Source organism: Poecilia reticulata, chromosome 1 (assembly GCF_904066995.2).
Source record: "Poecilia reticulata chromosome 1, P_reticulata-male-v2, whole genome shotgun sequence".
Classification (NCBI taxonomy): Eukaryota; Metazoa; Chordata; class Actinopteri; order Cyprinodontiformes; family Poeciliidae; genus Poecilia; species Poecilia reticulata.
In genome coordinates this window covers 2,945,256-2,961,146 of record NC_088830.1, presented here as the reverse complement: position 1 = coordinate 2,961,146, position 15,891 = coordinate 2,945,256, and the positions used below count along the sequence as shown (strand labels likewise).

Here is a 15,891-nt window from a genome sequence, read left to right as displayed (position 1 = left end):
TAGTTTTTCTTCAAAATCGCTGGATTTTCGCATTTTCCCATTCAAATGCTCAGAAGCGAAGCCGGTGAGGCAGCAGCGAGCTGAGCCTCACCTGGGATTACGGCTGCCATTCTATGGGAGCAAGTTCGTCCTGTCTGTACGCCGGCAATAAAATGGCTAAGAAACATTTAATATATGGACTGATTTTTCATAATTTCGCTCATGTATATAATGTACAGTGTTTTTTGTGACTGACTGTGTGTGTATCGTGTTTTGTGTGCGGAGGACCGATAAGAAACGGCAGAGAACAGACACGAGGGGGCGCTCATGTTCCCAGATATTGTGACTGCACAACTGCAGAGTAAGACACAGTGAGCTAGCTATGGAGCTAGCCATACAGTAAATAAGTAAAGTACAGCGATATATTTGTTTTCTTCTCTCTTCCGACGTCAACATGAAAGGCTAAATTTCTACACTTCAACAGTTTTCTAAAGTGGATTTTCAACTGAAGCAGGAGATAATAACTAAAGGAAGACCAACACCGGAGCTGAAAGTTTTACTTAAGACAGTTTGATGATTCTCAAACGGAGTAGAAAAGACATGCCGAGGATAGACTTGGCTTTGGATGAACGGATATTTTTGTGCAGAATTAGGGGTGCATGGATTTCATTGATACGTAAAGGTAAGACAGTAATAAGATGTTTTTGTTTAGTTTTTTAATTAAATGTGCGTTTTGTGGGCTACAGTTAATGTTTAAATAATTCAGTAAAGTAGAAGCGGTAGCTAATCTACCACAGCAATTATTTATTAATAAAACATTAAGCCTAAAACGTACTACAACAATAAACTAAATGTTCTGATCTGTGTGCAAAATTCTTGAATGTTTTTTTGATGTTAAATCCTAAAACATGAAATAGCATTGTTGTCAGTTGCTATGGCAACGAGTCTGCGTAGCTTGGAGAATACAGATCACTTTGCTGTGGATCATAGCACGAAATTAATACCTACATTTTTAAGTTTCATTGAGTTAACGCGGCTATGGATGACATGTAAAAGATAAGTCCTTTTGCCCCACAGCGTTGTATGCATGCGCGAAATTTCCGTAGGTCCAATAACATGGATGGTGTCTAAGTTATAAGTCAGTGCCTCACCAGCAATGAACCTCACGTCACTGAAGCATAGATATATAGATTGCACACTGCACAGATAATCAAAACACTTAACATTTACATAGCAACTTTGTAAGCTTGTCCCTGTTTGCTACGTCAGACATATGAGGTATTATAGTGAATACAAGCAATTTATTAACTTACCTCCGAAGTTATTGTGAAGTTTTGACATATCCAGCTTAAATCCTTTTTTGTTGTTGCAGTGTTTCAGGACGTTTGAATAATTATATAAGCATCATTAATAGTCCTGCAGCGACTGAGGAGCCATTGTTAACATACTGTTGCTTGTGCACCGGAAACATTCTATGTGGCAAAAAAATACGGAAGTGCTAAAACGGAAGTCCGTGGCATATACCCCATTCTAGGGGCCCTGACCAACGGCGCCCTCAACAATTTAATTATTTATTTTTTGTTCTTAGAAATAAAAATAAAAAAATCGGGGCCCTGTCAATTACAAAATTAATCATATTGTATTTTCAAAGATTGTTTTTAGCAGTAAAAATTTAATGTTCCCGTTCCCAGATCAAAAAACACACATCCATATTTGCCCATATTTGCAGCTTGAATAAAATGCAACTACATAGCATTTTTGAGAAGTCTGGATTGCTTCATGTATATTTTGCACATTGCTTTTGGCTTGCTTGTGGGGAGAGACATTTCAGTAATCTAACAGAAAAAATTCAAGCAACCTACTTGCATACTGGATGTGGACTGTTGGATGTTAAATTCATGAGCAGTAAATATTGTGCTAATTATTAGTATAGAACCAAAGAAAGCAAGGCAGATGCAAGCCTTTAAAATTGTGACACTTTTTATGGGTCAAATAGACTCAAAAAATTATAACAGCAGCTGTGCTGGGGGGCAAACACATTTTTTGTCAGGGGGCCCAAGATTCCTGGCGGCGCCCCTGCTTAGAGCCCCTGTTTGCTTGAGAGGATAATCTGAATACAGTCTGAGTCTGATTCACTGCTGCTAGGTGTTTCTGTTCTTTGTGAACCTTTTCCATTATACATTATGTAGTTTTAGGATTTTTTTTCCTTGACCAAAATCTGTCTGCAGTTTTCAGCTTCAAGACAAACTTATCAAGAATTCAGAACCCTGTACAGAAACGTAACAGCTTTACTTAGTTATTTGGTGTCTGCATGTGTGTCTGCGTGTACTTTTCTAACATTTCCTCAACATGACACTAAATTAACATTTTGGTAAAACGAAATAAAACCCAACAGCCCAGCTCTAAAATCTGAATGTGTAGGTGCTTCTATAAAAATTGATGCAGGCAAACCTCTGTTATGCATGTCCCACAAACAGATGCATGCTTAGTAATTTTGCATCTGATCAGTTCCTTGCATTAAGTCTACAGACACATTCTCATGCAGGCTCACACTCTTTTTTTTATCAGCTTGCAACAGCAGCAACTTTGCGTATGGCCACACATGTGTGTCTGCGTGTGTGTGTGTGTGTGTGCGTGTCTGTGTGTGTGTGTGTCTGGGTGGTGATTGTGTGTGAGGGTGCGTCAGAGGAAAAAGGAAGTTGCGGGATGAAGTTAAAAGCCTTCAACATAGTGCAGCTCTGCAGAACACCCACTACGGAAGACAGGCAGAACAAGAGCGCTGAAGTTGAAGTCTGAACATGAGATAATGAAAGTTAAGTTACGGAGTGAACATTGATAGAAAACATAAAGCTGTGAAGAGAAATAGGTAAGACTAAATTGTTTTAAATTCGTACGATGTCCTTTAGTTGAAAGAGGAAGTATTTTCATGTAGATTTCAGTGAATTGTTATTTTTCAGAAAGCTGCTTCTTTGAAGTGGCTGCAAGTGTGATAGTTCAGTGATCTTTGTAGTTCAACCGATTTATTGTAAAACGACTTAAATGGACTCTTACTGCATCAAAGCTCAAATAAAAAGTCAAGTCAAGAGTCTTTTGCAAGAAGCATATATTGTAAATTAATCTGTATAAACTTTATATTGGAGGAAAAGCAAAGATGGAGCTATGGAGACAGTGTGCGATGTGGCTGATAGAGTGCCGTGTTCTTCCTGAGAACCACCGGGTCACATGGGAGGGTGCACAGGTAAATCAGCTGCATCTCACCCACACTTAAACACCTGCATACAAATGTACATCCTCATCTCATTGCTTCTCCATTCAAATTTTTGTGTGTGTGTGTGGTTGATGTCCTCAGGTGTGTGACTTGGCTCAAGCTCTCAGAGATGGTGTGTTGCTCTGCCAGCTGCTCAACAACCTCCTGCCTCAGGCTGTCAACCTGAGAGAGATCAACCTGCGGCCACAAATGTCCCAGGTGAATCACTCAAATCTTTTCCTCCTCCATTTCCATAGGTGATTTTCATAGCTACTACTCTGCCAGCATGCATCACTGAGGCCCAAAAGGCTATATGATAATAAAATATTGTAATGTCTTATCTCACCTGCTCTGGAAGCAGGCAGAACTGTAGTAGAGATGGTGGTGATGGGGGAGTAAGTTTGCAGCCAAACAGAAATAAATGGTGTACATAGAAAAACAAGAAACCCAAAAACTCTATAATTCAAGTCCTGAACCCAAACTACATCTACATCATCTACTTTTTACACACCTCAAGCAAAATAAGGGGATTTTTGTATGTATTCAGTCAATTTTTGATCAAACAGCTAATCATTCTTAGGAGTTATAAAACTTGTAATATCTAACAAAACAGCATCTTCAATAAATGTGGTAAAGTTTACAAACATGTCAAAAAACTAAACAATGCATTAAATGAGGAGGAAAACCAATTTGGGTACATTCACAAAAAAGCATACTGTAAGATTGCATTAAGGAATTTTTTGACAGTAGATCAGTAGCGTAACGCTTACTTTTTATATTGTGTATTTGCTATAAGAAAATATCAAAGTTTGTATTACATAAAGTTTTTTATGAAGCTCAAATACGCTAAAAAGATTTAGTGACAATAAATCTGAAACAAGGTATAAAAATGACTTATTCAGAGTATATTCTTGAGATACCAACTCTGTTCCTGCAGATTAGATTTCAGTTAAATTTAAGACTTTGTGAAACATTTGAAAGATTATTTTAATTTAAATCTAAGTGCTGAATTAAAAAAAAAACGAAGATATGTTAACCCAATAGAAAATAACTGTAACTTTAGCTATGAAGAATGCTAAACACACCATAGAAAACCAGAAGTAAAATTCTTCTTAGACTTTTTCTGGGAATCGGTAATGTCTGGCCTTGTGAGCTCACACTGCTTTTTTTTTTTTGTTTGCTTTTTGTTTTTGCCTTGCACATGGTGCGACCTTCACAGACCGTACTCCTGTAGGAAAATACAATTTTGGCTGATAATTCCCAACAGCCATACTCACTAAAAAGAAAGCGATCAGGCAGTATGTTTTATTGCTTTGTGGCATGCCTTCTCAATGAAGAGTGGGTTTCCCTCAGTCATATGCATTGTGAGAAAATAAGACAACTGTTGGACAATGACACTGAAGTTGTTAGCTAATCAAGCAAAAAGAGGGAGCAGTTTATGCCAGAACTGGCACAATTTCCCAGTAGAGCAGCACAACTCCCAATGTTATTGCTACATTAAAAGGAACAACAAAAGGCAAGAAAATAAGTTTTAAATGGATACACATGCAAATGTAACTAAATTTTACTTGAGCCCTTATGAGGAAAATCTTTGTTATTTAAAACTTACCAAAATGTAGATGTTTAACTTTGTATGACTTTTTTAGACCCTGGGAAAATCATAAAACTGTATCTGCCAATGTATTTTGAATTTTGAATTTAGATAATAAGATAAATGATTCATTAATTACTTTCCTACTGTTTTCTGTTTTTTAAGACAATGAAATGTGTCAAAAAGCTCTTCTTGCATTATAAGATATGTCATAAAATGTGCTGAGTCACATCTAAAGCTAATAGGGTTAGCCAACAAGATTCGCGTTGAACTAAATACTATCTTCCCACTTATCAATACAGTACAGGTGGCTGAAATCTAAATAAAGTTTAGTTAAAACATTTCAGAACTTGTACTAATTTGTTGGATTTAATTTTGTTACATTTTGGATCGAGGTAACCAGGCTAGCAGAGTGCTAGCTAATGTAGGGCTACTATAACCTATATTATATAGCCTTCTAAGTTAGTGAAGAAGCTGACAGAAGCTGACATAAATCTTACATAAACATGCATGTAAAAGAAAAAAAAAAGCTCCAAAACTCAAAGAGAGACCAATAGCTCATGTATTGTAAGTACTGGCTTGAAGTTTTGCTTTTTTGGGAGAGATTACATTCTGATAGGATCAGATTCTCAGTGAAGTGAAAATCTGCTGTTGATACAGGATGAAAATGAGATGACGGACATAATTAGCAAAGAGGTTAATATGACAATATGATAGTTTGAGAACGTCAAAATAGACATTAACACAGAGAGATTGTCAAATGTTGGGCTTAATCCCCTCAAGAGAAATGACACTGTGTTTGAGCAACATTTCAAGTGTACATCTAAATGTGTGTGCTGTTGCAACCTTGCTAGATGTGTGCAGGGTGCACGTGAAACTCTGGGAAATCCTATAAGGTCAGATTTGGTTGAGAAATATCCGCTCAGTAACAGAAGACAGAGTCCACTGTGATGTGTCATCAGCACATCGGCTCACCTGATGACATTGCACAAGTTGGAGATATCCCTTATGCTCAAAGACCAATAATTACTTTGCTCTGATTATGTATGCTCTGTGAGAACAAGTATGCGACTGTTTTGTTCGTTTATACCCTGATGTGTGCAGCAGCAGCAGCGGCAGCAGCTAGAACTTAATGTTTCCTCTTTTCTCAAATTAGAGTTCTGCATTTAGCTGTGTAGAGGTAGAATGACAGAGACACAGAGAGACAGACAGACAGACAGACAGAGAGAAGCAGTCACGAAGAGAAACAGACTGAGGGAGAGCTGCATGTTCAGGAAGTTACATAAAGCAGCAAATGTCTGACCACCATATCACTCAAACCATGCTCCGTGTGGTTTCTCTCATTGCCTTATTTTGGCTTCAATTAGCGTTCTTCTGACAGCTTGTTTTAGGTTAAGACACCTTTTTATCTTAATGCATTTCTGTGTGAGTTTATGTGGCCCATTCTGTCTGCGAGAGCCAATTTCTAATATGTTTTTAATTAAACATTTGGGTTGCTAGTTAACAGAGGCAGACTAAGTGTCTCCATTTATAAATCTTAGGCTACACCACAAAAATACAAGATAAGTACAAATGTTATGGAATCAAGACATTAGTTTTTGACTGGGGTTGAATTGAGCATTTAACAAATGGAATATTTTTAAAACAAGGGTTCATGGCTGACAATTATGTCCTTAAAGGTTGTAGAAAATAATTTATCAAACCCTAAAAATGTTGTTTATCAATATTGTTTAACAAAGATCTTTTAAGATATACATGAAATTATCTTGAAAGAAAAGCTCTCATCTTCTGACCCCAATCTGGAAGTCGGTGTAGGAAAACGATTAAATGAGTTATATAATGATTGTAAGCATGTGTGTTTCAGAAGAGAACTTTGACATATTTAAAGAAACGTGTGCTTTCTTTAAATGACATATTAGTTCTTTTCCTCCGCTTAGTGATATGCTTATATTCAGCGGGTCGTCTTGTCTGCTCACTTGTTATTTCAGAGGAAAAAGCCAGCATTCATGCTGTACGACTAACAGCAACATAGTTTCATGAAGGTGGAGACATGAAATGGAGACTCAATCAACAATACTCATGGACTGTTGACTTACTGAAGTTTTACGGGCGCAGATTTTTTGTGTGTGACTTTAAGTCAAAACTAAACATCAAACACTAAAATGAAAGAATAATTAACAGAAAGGTGAATATAAATGACTTGTTAGTGTGGAGATTTACTTATTTTAGAAATACGCAACAAAAATCAGCAAAAATTAAAAATCTGTCTTTGTTTTTGCTGAAGGTAGTCAACTATTGATACATTCTTTCTTACCTATTTTTGAAATTGTGTTTTCCACACAGTCAGAGTTGTTAGCGCTATTGATTTGCAGGGCAGCGGGCCCCTCATTACCTAGAGATGATAAGTGGGTATCGAAACCTGATGGAAGATTTATTCATGGTGTGGCTAAAAATAAGTGGTTCAATATGGTTTTACTTGAATTACTCATGAATTGGGGCTCTGTTAACAATTTGTGTAAAACAGAAGACTGAACATCCATCCATCTATCCTGGCAGTCAGCGTTCAGAGTGGCAGTATTGAATTTATTTTGTTGTTTTGTTTTTATTTAATTTCTAAAAGCTGCTTTTAGTGATGTAATGAAGTGAGTGTGGATCACTGTAAGAACAACTATGAAATGTGGATCCTAATCAAACTAAACTAAACTAAACCTATTTACACAAAGTTTGCCGTGGAGCTTCAGTCCCCACTTGGCCCAGGGGCCAATTTCAAGGCATCAGATATGGCTTTGATATCAGATGCCTTGATATCAGGTTTCAAAGGCATATCTGATATGCCTTTGATACCTGTACACCAAAATGTATTTTGGTGTACAGGTTTTGGTTTTGATGTGAAGTGAAGTGAAATTTCTTTTAAATTATTTTTGATATATGCACAATTTTTTACAACGACAAAATTACTTGATTGTTCAATAAATTGTCTCTATGTGTAATAATGTTTGGGCTTTGTTTCTTTTTAGTTTCTATGCCTAAAAAATATCCGGACCTTCCTGGCAATCTGTCAGGAGAAGTTTTATCTCAAGAAGAATGACTTGTTTGAAGCCTTTGAACTGTTCGACGTGCGGGACTTCGGAAAGGTATGAACAAACGTTTCTGTTAGGACACTGGTGTCTTCTTGTTTATCACAACCTACTGGTTTATCTTCAGAAACATCTGCATACGTAGAGGTTAACAGAGGGCATGAGGCTTTAAAATTTGCAGTTTGCTTTCATAAACTCTGAAATCTAGATAAATGGGCTCTCATATAATATACCGGTCTGGTTGTCAGAGTGCAGACAACATTTTTGCTATTCTAAAGCAACATTTTTGATTGTTGAGCATATCCAAAACATTCTGAATGGTAATCATGTTTTCTAAAATCCTGATTCTGTGTAAAGTTATTCAGCTACATCTCTTATCTTGATAGTGGTCACTGAGAAAAGTTAGTGGTGACAGAATGTACTGAGCTGCAAACCCACAGCTACATTTAGTTGATGCCTGTATTAGGATTCCATGTCGTAACAAAAACTATGAAGCAACAGCATGATTGATCAATTCTACTGGTTGATGGTTGAAGCATGAGCCTTCAGTTTAGATAATTAAAGTTTAAAGTGAAATGTCAATAAAAGCTCTGCCCCCGGAGAGAGTCGTGTGTCACACTGAATTGTCACCAAGCTTTTGCCTTTGGGAAAATAATGTTGTGACTCTTTTCTACAAGTACCAAAGCTAGTACATCCAAGGTCACTGGTTCCATCTTTAATTCACTCTGAAGCAGAGCACCATTTAGGTTCGCTGTGTAAACAAATCTGTATTGATCAATTCAAAACCTCTCCAAAAACGTGACTGCTAAAGTGCCTCCAACACACAGTTCAAAATGCAGAATGTCTGGGTTAATGGCATTTATTTCTGTGGTGTACATGGTGAGGGTAAAGAACAGTATAATTCATTTTGAGAAAACAAAACACCAAAGCTGTGGATGCTAAAGTGAGACATTTTGCACCTAAATTTTTATTCAAAACTTTTTTTTAATAAAATTAGTTCATATGTTCTGAGGAGTGGTGCTCATTATGCAGTCCTAGCAATAGTCCTTGCAAAAACGGGGAATATGTAACAGTGCAGAAACCAAAGCCATGATCCGAGTTTGGACTAGTTAGTGCAGCTTGCAGGCAACCCACAGAGCCCCAACAGGAAGCACTTTGATACGTCTGTCGTTTGAAAGGGCTGAGTGACAGCGTTCACTTCAGTGTTTCACAGCCCTCTTTCACTTTCTGTGTTGGAATCTTTGTCTAAAGTGAGACAAAGGGGCTTCAAAGATGGCCGCTCTGTTGGCTTTATGTGTAAATAAAGAAGTTCTTCCTTCAGTAACATAATGAGTCAGTGAGCTGCTGATACCTGCACTCTGTTGTTTTTAGCTTCCTGCCTGTTAATGTCACTTATCTTCTTGCTTCGCTTTTCTACTTCCAGTCAGTCATGCAGTGAGGTACGGAGAGCAGGACCTTTTACATCATGATGAAACATTTCAACTTTGTTGTATTATTTGGACATAAAATAATAAACAGCATAATTTGTGGGATATACAACATATAAAATATCTTTACTGATGGTAAATGTATTTTGGTGTACAGGTTTTGGTTTTGTCAATAAATCTGAATATCATGGGAAGTTTAATTAATTTAAAAAAGTGAAACATTTTTCATATAGCTTGATCTTGCATAAAGCAACATAGTTCAAATGTTGGAATGTTAAATAACTGATCATTTCTATGTTTATGGCTTTCAGCTAATTAAAACCAAAACTCACTTTTTCAAACTATTGAAATGTTTTACAAGATCCACAAAAAGGATTATAATACAGAAATATCAACATTCAAAAAAGATATCCATGTCCTACATGCATACATAACTTTCCTTTCCAGGAAGGAAGATTGATCACCTTCAGGTGATCTAGATTGTTGAATCTGGCTTTTCTCATCTTTCTCTTGATTTGCTTCATCTGAACCCCATTCATAATCTATAAAGCATAATCTATAAATTATCTATAAATAATCTATAAAGCCAATAAAACATTGGCTTTATAGATTATGAATGGGGTTCAGATAAAGCAAATCTGTCGGTCAATCAAGAACTGAAACGCCACAGTCAGAAATACAACAATCTTGACCCCCATCCTGAACACAGCCTGGTGTTCTGGCTGTTAAAGATCAGACTCCAGACCACCAAATTATTGATTTGCTTTTGTTTCAAAGTTCTCTGAAGGTTGGGGGTGCTGTGGTGGCACAGGGGTTAAGTACAACCCACATATGGAGACCCTCAACTGGGCTGTCATAGGCTCAATTCCCAGCCTGGTGACTTTTGGCGCATGTCTTCCCTCTCTCATTACCTGCTTTCCTGTCCTAGCACTTTCAAATGAAGGCCACTAGTGCCAAAAAAACCTTTAAATAATTAAAAAAAGTTCTCGTTCTGTTGCACCCGCTGATTTTTCAACTACACTTTTTCTTTCTGTACAAATAGATGGACACAGCATTCAGTGGAGGTTATCTTTGACAACTCACAGCATTCAGCATTTTCCCCAAGAAAGACACAATACTTTTATACTGGCCTTAGATAAAACATTTACTATTTAAGGAACCAGATTTGGGGCCATTTCCATTAGACTGAAGCTGTATTTTTAAAAATTAAGTGCAGCTTGAAATTGATTTCTGTGTGATGAATATGATAATATGTGTTTCTGGTTTTGGATAGAATTACTGAAATGAACTGATATATATATATATATATATTTCAGTAATTCTATCCAAAATTATATATATATATATATATATATATATATATATATATGTGCCTGAAACCTGCTGAACACTGTGGGCTAAGCTCTGCGTTTTGCCTCTGAAACCAGCCTACAGACCGATCAACTGAGAGCACTTTTTTTAAAGATAGAAACCAGTTCATTCAAATATTTACTTCTCTAAAAATCTTTCATCCTTTTTTTTGACCTGAGTGAAAGCAGAAATCAAACTGAAACTTTCAAAAGTTGCTGACTACAAAGCAAACTTTATGGTTTGACGGGGCATTTTGTCACTCGGTGCCATTGAACTAAATGTTTGCGTTACTGAAAGACAAAAAGCTGCACTTAAGATTATTTTTGGTGTATTTCAACCAGAACAATGTCAATAATTAGTCTTTTTTAAAGCATTTTTAAAGTTTCCAAATGTGGCATTAAACTTAAAACCCATTGAGTTCACACACAGACAGATTAGTATTGACCAATATCACATGTCGGTGGTTAGTGAAGCTGGTTTCCTGAGATCACTCATCGTGATGGAGGCAGTAACAAGTTAACAATTATTCAGTGTTAACTTGAAACATGTTTAATAGCATTACTCTGTCTCTTCCTCTCTTCGTGCATTTCATTAAATATGTGGGTCTTTTTTAATTACAGGTTATGAACACTTTGTCCATCCTTTCCCATTCACACGTTGCTCTACAGCGAGGACTTCAGTGAGTAAATCTGTACCTCTAAAGCTTTCAACATTTAATGCAACTGTAAAAGTGTTTGTTTTTGATACATTTAAAACTAGCTTTACATTTATCTAATATTTCATATGATTTATATCTGTTTAGATAACTGTATGTAATACAATCGTGGTCCTATGCTTTGAACCAAGTTATATTCTATATTATATTTTAAAATTTTAAAACGTAGTGCATCTTTTAAAAAGATCATACAGTTTTACCAGACACCATTTAAAGTGTACGCATCAGGCTTTTCAATCCTTCCTTTTCACATGTAAATCATTCACTTTGTTGTGTTCTGTGTTTTCTGTGTAGTTATTTTTGAGGTTTTCTGTGTTTGTCCTGTCTTCCCTGTTTGCTTCCCAGGTGTGTCTCATTCCCTGATTATCCTCCCTGTGTTTAAGTCCACCTGTTGTCTTTGTCTCTTGTCGGATCTTTGTCGTATGTCAGTCTGTTTGTCAGCCCTCCAGTAGAACTGCACGGTCCTGGTTGGTTTAGCTCCGTGGTCACTGGTCAGTCCTTTGTTTCTGTTGCTACCGGTTCTCTGCCGTGCCGCCTGAACTGGACTGTTTGAGCTACTTCCTATTAAACCAATCATCATCATCACCTCTCAATCTGGGTCCTGCTCGTGTTCACTCCCACCTCCTCCACCTCAACTCATGACACACTTATGGTTTATATAAAGTAGAGCTGCAATGCTTTGGTCTGAATTCCTGGTTACTGTAGCTGCACAGACCCCTGGCCATGAGCCTTTAGTTCTCTACATCTTATTCTACCAAGAAAAACTTTTGTCTGCACAAACACGTTTTGTATAATGGAATGTTTTTATAATCAGAAACGCAAAGATAAAATGCTTACAACATAACACCTCTCATTACATGTTGTCTTGATGTGTGTTTTGCACAGCCATATAACACAAATGCATCTGAACATCCTTTTCTTTGCTCCAGGCCTTTTCCTTTGGAAGGATGTGCTGCTGATGATGAGATCTACAGCGGTCTTTCCGACCAGATAGAGTAAGTCTTTGTCTCAGAAGTCATATATTCTTAGTCTTAATAAAAAAAAGTAGACAAATAGTATTTTTCTGTTATTATTTTGTCTTTAGTTACTTAGTGTTTTTTGATGGAAACATAATTGCCTTTAGTCCAATGAAAGACTTTAAAGCTTTAAACTTTAAGTATATTGTTTAATTTTATAATTTTTTTTTACATATTTGTTGAAACTGACACTTCGTCGTGACAATATTGTATGAGACAGATAATCAGTGGAAAAATCCTCCTTTGTTGTTTTGTCGGGAGCGGTGCCGCTCAGGGAGGAGGTGGAGGTGATCGATCTTTTCACAGATTATCTGTAAATAACATTTGTAACTTGCTGAAAGGAACAGGGAGCATCTTTTTTGATTTGCACCAGTGACAGATTGATTTGAAGATTGAACAAGTAGTTTGGAGAATTTCAATTCTGTTCAAAAAAGAGAAGGGAATTTATCTGAAAAACAGAAGAAAAAAAGCAGACCTGACATTTTTGAAGTTCTTAAATAATTAAAATGTTTTTCAGAAATGAACTAAATGCTGACTTACAAAGTCTTATCTCACACTATCGCAAATTATCTTTAAAAACTGCACATTAGTGCAACTTTGTGCTCAAATCTTACTAAAGAGAAACTAAAGGTGGTGACATGATGTTGGTATGATGTCTTACAGTGACACGGTGGATGAAGATGATGATTTATACGATTTTGTGGAGGATGAAGATAATGAAGGGGATGAGATCTATGAGGACCTGATGAGGACAGAGGAGCCACCTGAAACTGTGAGTTTCAAACAGAAAGCAGCCTGTGAGCAGCATCTGGTTACCCACATCTCAGTATCTCTGCTTTGACATTTAACATCTTGAACTTTTGAAATGACTCTGGTTTACCCCGCCACCTGTTCACCATCACACACCAGCCTGAGAGCTTTGAGGTCTTACATTTGAGTAATTTACTGCAACAAAATAAATATATTCTTGATTTTTTTAGATTCAAACTAGAGGAAAGTTCGCTGCATTCATGTTATGAACAAAACTGTTTGCCAAATTTTAAACTCATGCATCTAAGTATATTGTTTAATTTTTCTAGATATTTATGCCTAATGTTTTCATCATTTGCCATGTTTTAATCTTTTTTATTACGTGTATGGAAGAAATGCAATCTCATTGAAATCAGCGTTTTTTCCAGATATTAAAATGACAACATTTAATGTTTATATCATGTGCACTTATGAATAAGTTTGTGCCTTTTTTTGCATTAAATTTGATGGCAAACCTTTCTCTTACTAGATCCTCCATCCAAAATTCACCTTCATCTGCAAAACTGTACCTGTTAAAAATGTTGACTCTAAATGTGAATTTCTGGTGACCAGATTCAAGCAAATAGAACTACATCAAATCAAAAAGCATTTGGCCAATCAAATTACAAACAGCTTGTTAACACAGCTAACTGTTGAGATGATCTGCTCTGTGACTCGGCGTGTGACGTGACCAGAGCCTGATTTATTGGCTAAAAGCCATCAGAAAACAGTTACACAACTCAGGAGCACTTTCTGTAAGACTGTGGTTGGGTGAATTAAAAAAAGTGGTGTGATTAATTTAATTTGGGGCTGTGTTTGGCACACAGGTGACCCCATGGTCAACCAGATAGTTTCTCTTGGATGATCAGATCCTAACAACAGATTGTAGCAACCCAAATGTGGTGGAGCCTCGCTGCTCTGCCAGCTCTCGCCATAAAATTGCTCAACTCTGTCAAAGTCTCATTTTGTTTGGCAAAATTGTGAACTCCTTTGTCAACTTTTTTTGTTTTTAGCCATAAATGTAACCACACTGTGAGAAATGTGGAAATGTGTGGCCTTGTTTGACAGTGTGTGTGTTCTTGGTCATGCAGCAGCAGAAGGTTGGTGTTGACAAACGAGAGTGTTGCCTGCAGGAAATCCGACAAACTGAAGAGAAGTACACTGCTACACTGGACTCTATCTTACAGGTATAGTACACACACAGAAACACACACACACACAGATAATATACTGTGCACTTTATTGGGATTGACTGACCAATATATGTAAAGACTTTGAAATAAATTAGCCTTTTATTTTAGTTACTAGTCATTTTCTCTCTTGCGATCCTCACAGCAAGATGAACCAAAATTCCCCTTCAACCTTGTTTATCAAAACTTTCTTTTTAATTATTATATTAACTAGTCTAGATCAGCAACTGTTAGCCATTATGATTCAACACACATATGGCTTACTGTAATGGATGCTCACCCATCTTTTCCACTTTGAGTAGTGGAAAAGAGAAATATGTGATCCATATTTACAACCCAAGGAAAAAGGAAGCATAACCTCTCAAATGAAACGTTCATTGACATGCGTCAACCTAAAAAGAGATAGCATGACAATGTGAATTTGTTTAGGCAATTTGCATATGTTTAGCTGTTTCCCCAATAAATGTGGAAGTCGTTGTGCATATCAGTCACATGAGGAAATGAGGATACTGTACTTTAATTTAAAAAAATCACATCTCAATATATAGTTTATTTAATTTTGTTATTCCTAGAAAAAGGGATTTAATTCCATTAAAGCATCAAAGATTTCACTTGTTTCAAACATTTAGCTACAGATTTTAGATTTTAACAATAATACATTTCAACATAAGGGAAAATGATACTAGGCTTTGACTAGGCCCTGGACTTTCCATTTCTTAATTTTCTCTAGTAGATTTTCTGGTGTTTTTTGTCATGTTGGAGGTTCCAGTTCTGTTTCTGTTTTAATTCTTAGATACAGCCTCATATTTCCTTAAATATCTTCTGAATCACATCATAGTTATTCATAGGTTTTATGATCTTAAGCTTGGTTGTTCTCGCTTTAGCAAAACCTTCGCAAATCATAGCACTTCAAGCTCTTCACAGATTCTCAGGAGGGGTTTTTGTTTTTTTCAGGAATGCTGTTTTTGATTTAGTTCAAACAAATCCTCTGTTCTGGTGCCAAATAATTACATTTAGACCCATCTGAGTAAAGAATATTATTCCAGAAGTCCTGGTCTTATCTTATCCCGCCTCTGGCATTTGTGGGTTTTTTTTAAACAGCAAAAGTTTTGTTTTTGGTTTTGTTTTGTATTTTCATTTTTACATATGCGGTCACTTTCTTAGTGTTCAGATCTAAACTTTGATATAAACATTATTAAGAGTCAGCTGTATGACCTATGATGGCATTTTAGGTTTATTTTTTTGGAGGCTGCCATTAGCATCCTGCGGTCCGGTTTTAGGGTGAACACGCTACAGCCTAACATTCAAAATGATGAAGCTACTTCCCAGTAAAATTGATGATTTCAGATTCTTTCTAACTCATTTTTAACCCCCTTTCAGGACTCATTGACTGCAGTCTTTCTGAAGGTCTCAGGCAGCTTTTACGCCGTAACCATGGTGATCAGTCTCACATTACCAGACGTAAAAAGAGCCCACCAAACTGAATTTCTGTGGTTTAAACAAGCTAAAC

The 15,891-nt window shown here is 36.6% G+C and overlaps 1 protein-coding gene across 3 annotated transcripts in view; it reads left to right on the top strand.

Annotated features, from left to right (window-relative positions):
• The first annotated feature begins 311 nt into the window (after positions 1–311).
• vav1 (vav guanine nucleotide exchange factor 1) overlaps positions 312–15,891 on the top strand; it is a 31,298-nt gene continuing 15,718 nt past the window's right edge. Inside the window, exons 1-9 of one of the 3 annotated variants that reach the window (XM_008404671.3) lie at positions 316–661; positions 2,548–2,845; positions 3,120–3,217; positions 3,329–3,445; positions 7,835–7,951; positions 11,292–11,350; positions 12,316–12,381; positions 13,066–13,174; positions 14,283–14,378. In XM_008404671.3, the coding sequence (XP_008402893.2) occupies positions 3,131–3,217; positions 3,329–3,445; positions 7,835–7,951; positions 11,292–11,350; positions 12,316–12,381; positions 13,066–13,174; positions 14,283–14,378 (651 nt within the window). In that variant the 5' untranslated portion in view covers positions 316–661; positions 2,548–2,845; positions 3,120–3,130. Of the gene's footprint in view, positions 662–2,547; positions 2,846–3,119; positions 3,218–3,328; positions 3,446–7,834; positions 7,952–11,291; positions 11,351–12,315; positions 12,382–13,065; positions 13,175–14,282; positions 14,379–15,891 lie in introns of all 3 variants that reach the window. The other 2 variants (XM_081609640.1, XM_081609577.1) reach the window with 2 other exon arrangements.